The 12,017-nt window shown below is 40.9% G+C and overlaps 1 protein-coding gene across 3 annotated transcripts in view; it reads left to right on the forward strand.

Annotated features, from left to right (window-relative positions):
- NIN (ninein) overlaps positions 1–12,017 on the forward strand; it is a 130,038-nt gene that overhangs the window by 23,737 nt on the left and 94,284 nt on the right. For all 3 annotated transcript variants that reach the window (XM_032236754.1, XM_032236772.1, XM_032236763.1), the window contains exon 2: positions 2,088–2,294. In XM_032236754.1, the coding sequence (XP_032092645.1) occupies positions 2,109–2,294 (186 nt within the window). In that variant the 5' untranslated portion in view covers positions 2,088–2,108. The remainder of the gene's footprint in view (positions 1–2,087; positions 2,295–12,017) is intronic.

Consider the following 12,017-nt stretch of genomic DNA (forward strand, 5'->3'; position numbering starts at 1 on the left):
TGAGTGCTACAATGACTAAGTTCACAAAGCATGCTAAATCCACACCCATCTAGCTAAGACCACCACATCCTAGGACTTCATTCAGGCAGTAATTGTATATATTCTAAATGATGGCCAAAAATGTGCACATTTGGTTTAAAACTTTAAATCCAAGAAAATGCATGTATTGTAGATATATTGCTTCCATACACTCCTCAATGTAAAGTTGATGGGATAGTTTGTTTACGTTCCATGGACTCCAACATCTGAAGAAAGAGAGCAAGCAAAAGAAAACAAATTTCTACTGCAAATAAAGAGTTCACACATCTGGATCATAAGAAGATACGCTATTGCGATAAGTCTATTGACACTTTAAATTACCAGAAAAAATGTAGAATAGCATAAAGTTGCAGTTTTCCACAACAATTTTATAATTTGTTAAATATCTGATTTAACACATAGTTTGGAAAAGATAGCCCTAGTTAAGTCAGTGTCTGATTCAGAGTCTGATTCAGCCAGAACTCATTCAGTTCTACAAAGGAATTATTGAGTCTGTCATCTGCACCTCCATAACTGTCTGGTTTGGCTCTGGAACCAAACAAAACAAACACAGACTTCAACGGCTAATTAGAACTGCAGAAAAAACAATTGCTACCAACCTGCCTTCCATTGAGGACCTGTATACTGCACGAGTCAAAAAGAGGGCTGAGAAAATATCTACAGACCCTTCACATCCTGGACGTAAATTATTTCAACTTCTACCCTCAGAATGACGTTATAGAGCATTGCACACCAAAACAATTAGACACAAGGACAGCCCCCCCCCCCGCATGCCATCACTCTGCTAAACAACTAATTCCCACAACACTGTCAAACTATTTACTAAGACTGTATTACTATTATTATTCTCATCCTTCCTATTATCTCCCACTTATGACTATAACGTTGTTGCTTGTATCTTTATGATTTATATTGTTTATTTAGTTTCCTAGTATGATCCGATTGCTTATTTAGTATCTATGACTATCACTAAGTGTTGTATCTTATGATTCTTGATGAATGTATTCTTTTATGTTCACTGAGAGCATATGCACCAAAGATAAATTCCTTGTGTGTCCAATCACACTCAGCAATAAGAATTCTATTTTAAATAAGAGTTCACACATCTGGGTCATAAGACGTTATACTATTGTAATAGGGTCTATTAAAACATTAAATTACCACAAAAAATTGTGGAATAGCATAAAGTTGTTGTTTTCCACAACAATTTATAATTTGTTAAAATATCTGATTTAACACATAGTTTGGAAAAGATAGCCCTAGTTTAAGCCAGAGTCGGGAGAGACAGCCAAACCAAGATCTATATCACTACTTAAAGCTAGTTTTGCAAGCCATAGCTTGGTCAGCTTGTGATTTAATATTTAAAGTCACATTTGCTTGTGGAAGAGTCCATTACTTAGGAAAATTTGCCTGGTTTCTCAAAGAAACGGAGGTTAGAACTGCATTAAATACAATTTACTTATGGTTGGGAATGTAAGTCTGATTAGTATTGTGCCTGAAATGTATTCTCTGGGGTTGATCTTCAGTTGTGGTCGAGAACTGCAACTGCTTGTTCTCTAGGATTCACACCAGTGGTAGGTTCCTCCGGTAGTGGTTTGGTGGCCTGGGTCGCTGGAGCCAGCACGCGACCCAGGCCTGTCACGAATCAGTTCCCCAGTCAGCACTGTTTGGTGCCGCCGAGCAAGGTGGCGCAGTGGTTAGAGTGCTGTACTGCAGGCTACTTCACGCTGACTGCTAGTTCGGCATTTCGGCTGTTCAAATCTCACCGGCTCAGGGTTGACTCAGCCTTCCATCCTTCGAGGTGGGTTAAATGAGGACCCAGATTGTTGTTGGGGGCAATATGCTGACTCTGTAAACCGCTTAGAGAGGGTTGAAAGCCCTATGAACGGTATATAAGTCTAACTGCTATTGGTATCTTGTTTTTCAGTAGCACGTACACAAGCAAACGTGCAGTAGTGCCGGCTGGAACCCACCTCTGATTCACACAGGAATGTTGCTATTTCTCTTTGTGACTTCCTTCTCTTTTCTTCCCTTCTCCCTCCCAACAGTGAAGCTTGGTGGGCTATGGGATGGATGAAGCTGAGCAGGACCAGTACGAAGCCCATCTCAAAGAGCTCTTTGACAGCTTTGATGTCACCGGCACTGGCTGTCTGGGACAGGACGAACTGACTGAACTTTGCCACGTGTTGCATCTCGAAGAAGTAGCTCCCGGAGCATTGCAGGAGACCCTTCTGCAGGACGGTCTCCCTAGGCGGGTAAGATCATTCACTCTTTAGATGGGCACAGCTGTCTTTCTCAGCCTTGGAAAACCTAGACTGGTGAATCAGTGCAGGGTGTTTGTTCTTCGATCCAGAGGCAAAGTGGAGATTGGAATGGAAGGAAAGAACAAACAGAAATAATAGAAGGAAAGGTTCACAGATAAAAAAGATAGCATGCCACGTTAAATCATAACATCACCATACATGTACCATTTTGACTGAATTAATATAGGATAGTAGTAAATAATGGCTTACAAACCACACCTGACTTTACTTTGATGGATTCGCATAGCACACAAAATTTAAACCCAATAAATAAACAGGTAGTCTTTCACTTACAACCACAATTGGCATTGGAATTTCCGTCATAAGTTGTTGCAGTTGTAAATCAAGTCCAACCCCATTTTACAACTTTTTTTGCAGTGATCATTAAGTTAATCCAGCTTCCCCAATGGACATTTCTTGCCAGAAAGCACCAAAGAAAGGTTACAAATTATAGGATGCCTCAGAATGCCACAACTGGTTGCTAAGCTCCCAGATTGTGATTATATCTGAGGTGGTACAACCTTGTGACTTTGAATAATTGTTAAACAGATGTTAAGTTCAGGTCTACCTGTATGGTCTAGTCAGGGTGCTGCACACAAAACAGGTGGAGTTTGATTTTGTCATCATGATGGCCATCTTGACTTTTTTGAACTTATCCTGTGGACATCCCTGACTGTAATGTAATGTGCAAATGATGCTAATGTGCTTTGCTGATTTCTATTGAGGATGAGATTCTATTGGTACCGTATTTTTCAGAGTATAAGACATACCTTTTTCCCTCAAGAAAGAGGGTGAAAATCTGGGTGCGGCTTATACACTGAATACAGCATTTTTGGCCTCCCAAAACCCCGCCCACTTTGCAAAAATGGCCACACAGAGCCTTTAGGAGGCTTGTAGAGTGCTCCTGGGGGCTGGGGAGGGCAAAAATGGGTGAAAAACAATCTCGTTTTTTTTCTTGTTTTTGCCCCAGCCCCAAGGAGCACTCTACAAGCCTCCTAAAGGCTATGCATGCCCTTTTTTGACAAAAAACGGGCCCGTTTTTGGGAGGTCTGCAGAGTGCAAACCCTTTTTTTTTTTAATTTGCCTCTTCAAAATCTTGGTCCGTCTTCTACTCCGGTGCGTCTTATACTCCGAAAAATACAGTAGTCTTTTGAGGATGGTACCCAAACTTTTTGCCACCAGGGACCAATTCCGTGGAGAGAGGTTTTTCCACAGACCGGAATGATTTCATGTGCTGCCTGCATCCTGCGGTTGGGCTTTACTTGTTTGCATGGACCACTTCCTAGCATGTTGCGGACTGTTGCTGGTCCTTGGACCAGTCTTTGGGGACCCCTGTGTTAGTCAACTACATTGGAGGTCTTCTAGTCTAGCAGTCCCTAACTTTTGCATCTTGGCAGCCCAGGTGGAGGGGAGGGAAGAGGGAAACAGGGCCACATTAGCAGAGAGCCAGCACACATACACGCAGACACAACCCTTATGAGAGTGTGGCCTGGTGCACATGCGCACAGCTCGATTTGCACATGCGCAAGCGCCTGCCGCTTACATAAGATGAGCTGTGCATGTGCACACACCAACCAATCACTCGTGCAGCCCAATTCCAAATAAGCCATGGCGTAGTAGTGAGCCATGGCCTGGTGGTAGGGGACCCCTATTCTAGTGCAAGCCCCTGCTCAAGCAGGAGACCCAATATCATTTCTGACAGATGGTTGTCCAGTCTCTTCTTAAAAACCTCCAGTGATGAAGCACCCACAATTTCTGAAGGCAACCTGTTCTACTAGTTACCGTAATTGTTCTCACTGTTCGAAAGTTTCTCTAATAGGAAGTTTCATGCTGCCCATGAAATGTCTTATTTCAACACTCTTGAAACCTCCTGACATTATTTGTGAATGCAATGATATTGAAGCACAACCCATTAAGTAGAACCTCTCCCAACCTGGCATCCTCCCTGGACTACAGTTCCCTTGCGCCTAGCTAGTATAATCATACTGACCGGGAATTCCGGGAGATGTTCTACAACCCGTGGGGGGTTATGCCAAGTTGGGGGAAGGCAGAGATAACAGATTTCTTATCTCCCTGACTGTATTCTTTCCTTCTTGTGTTTCTTTGTCTACATTTTCTCATTTTCTTTCTCCACCTCTAGTAATAGGCATTTAGAAGAAAGGCAGCTCCTTCCATTTAATGCATAATTTTATGGCCATTGCATTAGGGATCCCTAATTTATTACATGACTGGTCCTTTGTGCGAATGTTCCTGCACCTTTGTATTCATAAACCAATCTCCCTTAGGAAAACAAAGCCCGCCCTTGCTCTACTCAAAAGCCCTTTTCCGTCTCTTCCTTTGGAATTAATCTCGGTTTCGCTTTGGTCTGTGACATCAAGAAGTGAATCTTTGGGAATGTCAGGGAAGAAGCAAGAGAAGAGCTTTCTGGCTCAAACTGGGCAAATCCTTTCTTTCTGAAGGGAGGGAGAAGGATTGGAGGGCTCCAGTCTCCCTGAGGGAAGAGTCTGGGTATCTCGAAGGGCACCTGGGAATTTCCACTGTGCAAAAAAAGAGGGGGTTGGATAATGAGCAGCTCGCAATGTCTTTATTGTGTTAATAAGGGCACTGGCTCTGAGTTACCCTCCTTCTCCAATGGAATCTCCAAGATTATTTCCTTTTGCTGCCTGCACTCATCACTCAGAAGTTCAATGAAGCACTAACCAGCACTGGGGGGGAGGGAGCTGAACACTCGGTATATAGGACACCCTGCTAATACTATCACCTTTATAATTTTCTTTGGCTTTACTATCCTGAATGCCCTCTAATAGAAAAGCTGAATCTAAGCTAGGTACATAATAAAATCCATCTCTTTTGACTGTTGGAAGAAATATCCATCTGGGTTCAGTTCCAAGTGCGGGGGTGGGGGGACTGGAAACATGGAGGCTGTTTGGAAAGATGGTTTAATGGTGGATAGGATCACATGCCTTGGAGCTCCTGGGTGAAAAGGGGAGATGCTGAGAGTCCCTGGGTTTTATGCCTTCTCTGAGCTTTGAACTTCCTGGGGCACAGGAAGAGTATCCTGATTGGTTGCTGTCAGAGGTCAAAGCTAGCTTTGTAGGTTGTCCATGTGCTAAGTTTGGTTGAAATTTGGTGGGTGGTGCAATGAAGGGCAATGAAATGGCTCTGCCTGAAGGGGGTAGATCTTTGTTATATAGAATAGACTGGCTCAGGCCTTAATGGCCCATTGACAAATGTGGGTGGGGGAGGAAGTTGCAGGGAGCTGCTTTGTCTTTAAAAACATGTTTCTCCTTTTCTCATCCAGTGAAATATAATATTCTGCCTTTTTAATATCTCCTAAAATATTCCATTTTTCTAGGAGAGGGAGGGGTAGGTGCTAATTTCCTACATGACTTCTGGGGCCACGAGGCTTATCCAAATAACACAGAGGGGAAGTCACAGAGGTGGATGGGAGAATTTTCTGTGTGTTTTGTTTCTACCTCTTACACTGTTGTCCTAAATCAGGTAGTGTAGCAATAGAAACAGGCCGCAGGGCGGGGGGCGGAGCCTGTTGCCGAGGAGGGCTCAACCGAGCTCCTCTCAGAGATCTGGTCTGTATATCTAAATAAGATCATAGATATCACCCCTTTTTGGCTAAGAAAGGGGCAGGGAGTAGCTCTGTGTGCTAGGGTCTATTCGTAATCCACAGCCTTTCTCTTTTTTTTTTGGCTGTGGACAGAGATTAGACCCAGCGTGAGCGGAGCTTTTATCTCCAGCCAGTTCTTCTCAGCTGCCTTTTTTGCAGCCCCCAGGCGAGCCCCCCCCCAGGACAAAGCAAAGTTGTTTGAAGCTAGGATTAATACGGGCGGGTCCCACTCCTGTGAGATTTATGCTTTTATTACTATCTTAAATACCAGCACCATTTGTCTTAGAGGCTTCCTTGTTTAAACGGACTTCAAAATGGCGATTTCTCTCCGTTGGTGACTGATAGGGGATGTACTTAGCCGGTTTTACCTTCCTGCAGACCGCTCCTTAACAAAATATTTTTTTTTTTTTTGGAAACAGAGGGGAGCGAAAGCGCTGTTTATTTGTTTATTTATAATGGCACCCAGGTCAAAATCGAAGCGTCTCTCTACAAATCTGCCTAAAGAATCTAAAGAATCTATACTGGAATCGCAGCCCTTGTCTCCTACGCCCTCTACTGGAGAATTTTTAACACAGGAATTTTTTTTTCAAATGCTTAATGATTTTAAACAAGAATTAAGGAATTTGTATTGGAGCTATATGATTTAAAGTCTAAAATTGACCAAATGAAGGCGAATACGTTTGCAGCCGTGTCTGCCTTGTCAGATTATTCTGCTGAAATAGAGAATAAATTGGAAAGCTTGGAGGAGGCTAATTTTAATTTGACTACTAATATTCAAATATTACAACAAAAATTAGAGACACTCAAGAACAGCTCGTGATGATAAATTTTAATAAGAAGGCATTCGCAATAAGAGTCAGAGGATTCCGCGAAAAGGAGCGAGAGAATCTGAAACAGACCTTTGTTGAAGCCTTCAGCCATGCGGTGGGAAGCCCGGGACTTAACTTTGATTGGCAGATTCGGAAAATCTATCGCCAGAACTCGTTGGTAGCGGAACAGCGACAGCTCCCGAGGGACATAATTATATTTTTCCACAAAAGAATCCAGAAACGCGATTATGCAAAAGTTTCATAATACACTCTGCGAGTTTATGACCAGGACTTGATTGTCTTCAAAGAAATACCTTTCCAGATGTTGAGAGCAAGAAGAGACTATGCATTTTTAACAAAAGAGCTTAGAAATCAACAGATTCAATATAGATGGGAGGCCCCAGCCGGCATTACGGTCACATTTGAGAATCAAAGACTTCGTCTTAACTCTGTTTCGGAGGCTCGAGATTTCTATTACAAGACTTTGAAGGCGGGACTTCCTGATTCACTTGGAAAAGAGAGACAAGCTGAAGGAGAAGGCAAGCAACAGACCACATGGCTGCAAGATGGAGGGGGTAGCCTTTCCTCCCTCGGAGAAGCAGAAAAGCGGAGATCGAGGATTTAGACATTTTAAAATATTTGCCAAAGTTGTGGACTGAATGGGGGTTTGCGACCTCTCTCCGGTAGAAAAAGCGGAACTTATTGGTGGGGTGATACTGATTGTATATATGTAAATGAATGCGGAATGATTTATGTTGTTTAAATTCTGTTAGAAGGGATTACTTTAAAACAGAAGGTAAACTGATTCTTGTTGAAAGTATTATTTGAATATGTGGAATGATCCATGCTATTTAATTTTTATTAGAAGGGAAAGCTTGGTGAAATTATTTGAGTTAGATTTTAAATTAATGTCTGCATAAATTTGATAGTGGTAATATCAGAGAGCAAGGGATGAGGGTAAAATGCATGCGGAATGATTTACGTATATTGGTGGGGTGATATTGAATGTATATATGTAAAAGGATGCAAAATGATTTATGTTGTTTAAATTCTGTTAGAAGGGAAAGCTGGACGAGATTATTTTTTAAAACAGAAGGTTAACTGATTCTTGTTGAAAGTATTATTTGAATATGTGGAATGATCCATGCTATTTAATTCTTATTAGAAGGGAAAGTTTGGTGAAATTATTTTGAGCTAGATCTTAAACTAATGTCTGCATAAATTTGATAGTGGTAAATATCAGACAAGCAAGGGATGAGGGTAAAATGCATGCGGAATGATTTACGTTGTTTAAATCCTATTAGAAGGGAAAGCCGGTCGGGATCATCTTAAGATAGAATGTAAACTGATTTTTGTGTAAAGTAATACTTGATCCACGCTGCTTAAATTTTACTAAGAAGGGAAGGTTTGGTTAGATTATTTTGAATTACTGTTTGAAAATAAGGTTAAGAAAGATTATTTACGCTGTTTAAATCCTATTAGAAGGGAAAGTTTGATTATTCTTCTGTAAAGTAATATTTGAATATGTGGAATGATCCACGCTGCTTTAATTTTACTGGTAGGGATTACTTTTGAGCTAGACTGTATATTGATGCCTATACAAATTTGTATAATATTTATCTGAATACAAGGTTAAGGAAGAGGAACGGGAGAGTCTACAGGAGGTTGGGGTAAATAACAAAGAAGCAAGAGACGAGAATAAAATATAGATAGAATGACTTACACTATTTAAGCATAGATAAAGATGGGGGGCTGAGCTTAACACAAAGAGTTCTTTTTTCTTTTTTTTTTTTTTTTTTTTTTTTTTTTTTTTTTTTTTTTCCTTTTTCTTTTTTCTTTTTTCTTTTTCTTTTCTTTCTTTTTTCTTGTTTTTCTTTCCTTTAATATATTACTTTTATTTTTAATCCATACGAACACAAGATACTTTAGATAGAAGGCAGTGCCAGGTGTGGGCCCTGGGAAGTCGGGAGGATTAGGGATGGGGATTTATGGGGGGTGGGTGGGTGGGTGTTAACATAGTCTCAATAAGAACAATGCACTTATATACGGTTGTTGTTTTTTTCTTTTTCCTTTTTTCTTTTCTCTTTTCTTTCTTTATATTTTTTTCCTTGGTTTATTTTACTTTTTATCAGATTAAACAACACTTGAATAAAGGCATACACCAAGGAGGGAGGTAGAGGGAAAGAAGAGGGAGGAGTAAGGAAGGAGTAAGGGGAATGTAAGGAGGGCGTGTTGGGAGTAAGGGGAGAAGGAAGGTTTGAGGGGAAAGGGAAGTAGGAGGGGAGTGTTAGAGGGAAAGGAAAGTTGGAGGGGGTAGATGGGGTGTATGGAGGATGGAAGTGTCAGGTGGGGTTGTGAATGATGAGTTGTGTTTTCTTTTTTATTTTGTTTTTTTTTTTTTATCCTTTTTTTTTTCTTATAGCAAATACCTTGTATATAAGTGATTGTAAAATGGAATGTGAAAATGAATAAAATATATTTAAAAAAAAAAAAAAAAGAAAAAACAGGCCGCAGATCTGTCTGCTTCGCAACCAGTGATGATTGGTTCGTCTCATGTGCCTTTGGCATGTGGAGAAACACCCAAGTGAAAACATTTGCTACAGTTTTGGAGAAGCAGATACCCTGCCTCCTGGTTTCTGCCCCTAAAGACCCTCATGTTGCAAAACTAGAGTCGAAGCTTTGGTCTCCTTCCACCCAAGGGATGATGTGGGTGAGATAATGGGTTTCCATGGCAGGGGAATTCCTGGAGCTGAAGTCCACACATCTTAAAATCACCAAGGTTGAGAAACACCATTCTAGAACTATTGGAATGTGTTAAAGGAGGGCATCTGTATTGCCTTGTCTGTCTGAAGGCAACAATTCAGACAGCTCTACTCAAATAGCGTAGCTATTGGGTTCAACAACAGTGTAAATGCTGCAGTAGCTTTCTGTAATTTAGTTACAGAAGGTACTTTAGTTACTTTCTGTAATTTAGTTCCTCCAATGTGGTGGGTCTAATACTCTAGAATTTAGTCATGCCTGGTGGGAGTCCTGGACATTTTACTCCCAACATACCTGGGGAAGGAAGAGATTGATTGATTGATTGATTGATTGATTTGATTTGATTTTTGATGCTGCCAACTCCAAAAGGTTTACAACTCAAAGTCAGGTCTCATGAAACACTACTTGTACCTTTCTTTTTTTACCTTCCCTACTTTATAAGCTCAACACCACCTTCTGTAAATTTGATTCATACATTTTAAAAATGAGCCTCTCAAAAGTAGAAGCTGCGCTTTTTTTTTAACTCCAGAAAACCCAGAGGGACTGACATCACAAACACTTGAAGGGAACATTAAAAATGTAGTATTTAAGTTTCTTTGGACTAGGTTGCTTTCCACGCTACAGTGCTTGAAATTTTAACCTGTTGTGGACTGGAACTGGCCATGTTTTTGCACTGAACAGGCAAGTCGTCTCAGGGATCATATCTGATGTGTCTTTGGTGAAGTTGACTAGCAAAATTTTAGTATTAAGAGAACTGGAAGGCACCAAATTAGCAAAAAACATGATGCATAGTTATTTGTGTCACTTGAAACCTCTGTATTGAGGAAGATTGTGGCCATTTTAGAGCTTTTGTTTAGAACCTCTGTTCACCAATACAGGTAGTCCTCGACTTACAACAGTTGTTTGTGACCCTTCAAAGTTAAACAGCACTTAAAATGAGACCTATGACCATTTTCAAAGTTCTGACCTTCACAACATCCCCCAGGATCATGTGATCAAAATTCACACACTTGGCAAACTGATTCATATTAGTATGACCATTGCTGTGTCCCAGGGTCATGTGATACCTTTTGGGACCTCTTCACAAGCAAAGTCAAGGAGGAAGTCAGTTTCACTTAACAACCGGGGTACTAACTGATGAACCTTCTAGGTGATTCACTTAACAACTGTGGCAAGAACAAGTCTACTGTATAAAATGGGGCACAACCAGTGGTGAATTCAATTTTTTTACTACAGTTCCATGGGTGTGGCTTTGGTGGGCCTGGCAGGGAAGGATTCTGCAAAATCTCCATTCCCACCCTATTTCTTGGACCAGCCAGAGGTGGCATTTGACCGATTTTTGCTTTTTCCATGGCCCCCCTGAGCATATGCTGAGCCCCTCCAAGACATGTCCTTCACCTGTGGCCCTCTAAAATATCCTATGGCCTTGGTTGAAAAGCACTCTTTTAAAGCATAAAGGCCCTTTCCAGTCTAATACTAATCCCATTTATAACCTAATTCTCTTTTCCTTCTATAGTGAGCTGTACAATGTTTCCCCAAACGACCCAAAGATGCTTTTTCAAAAGGCAACTAGACTTCCTGTTTTTTCTTTGAAGGTGTTTCACTTCTTATTCAAGAAGCTTCTTCAGCTCTGATTTCCCCAACTGATTTTTTTAAGTGAAATGCCTCAAGGCACAAAGGTGTTAAGATACTTCAACTGATATGCAGAGTGAGGATGTGCATTCTTCAGAAAAAACAATGGTGCAGGTGTACATTTGATACATTCTATAACAGGTCCAGAGCGTAGTATTTAATAGAGCATCTTGCTGTTCCTGTGTCTGATTGATTGCAAAAATGGTTTGGCTTGTTTGTTTTTTTACCTGTCTTGTGATCCATCCGTGTGGGCCAGGCGGCATTCCAGGAACAGAAGGATATTCAGAAAAGAATCGATACAGAAACCCAGTGTTAAAAAATAACAATGAATCCAATTGCTAGAGTCCTGATTAGAAGCAACAAAGCCTACGCGGGGCAACTTTGATCCATTTCCCACTCAGCTCACCCTGTCAAATTGTGACATTGTTTCCCTCTCCACACCCCACACCCCTTCTGAACTTGGTTTAAATTCACTCTTCTTAATCTTCCCTTTGAGCTTCAGTCACGGTAAAATTGCTTACGTGATCCAAACCCTGGCCATCTGTTCTGCTTGCAGCTGCAATTTCAAGGAAGGAATTTTCAACACCCAACAGAGGAAATATTCATTTCTTCTACCCCATCAACGAATGCCCTTCCGTCTTGTCAACCCTTTCCTTTTTTTCTTTTTTTTTAAACATAACTTAAAATTTAGTCCAGTTGCATAATAAATAGTGGAGTCCTTGATGCTCTCTGGGTTTGGTTCTTTGCTTGTAGACATTTAATTACCCAAATAGGTAACATCCTCAGTGTTAAGAAAGTGGGGCTTTGCTCCTTGTATATATACAGAAATATGTCCTGCCAATGTGATAGGAG

Source organism: Thamnophis elegans, chromosome 1 (genome assembly GCF_009769535.1).
Source record: "Thamnophis elegans isolate rThaEle1 chromosome 1, rThaEle1.pri, whole genome shotgun sequence".
In the NCBI taxonomy this organism is placed as follows: domain Eukaryota; kingdom Metazoa; phylum Chordata; class Lepidosauria; order Squamata; family Colubridae; genus Thamnophis; species Thamnophis elegans.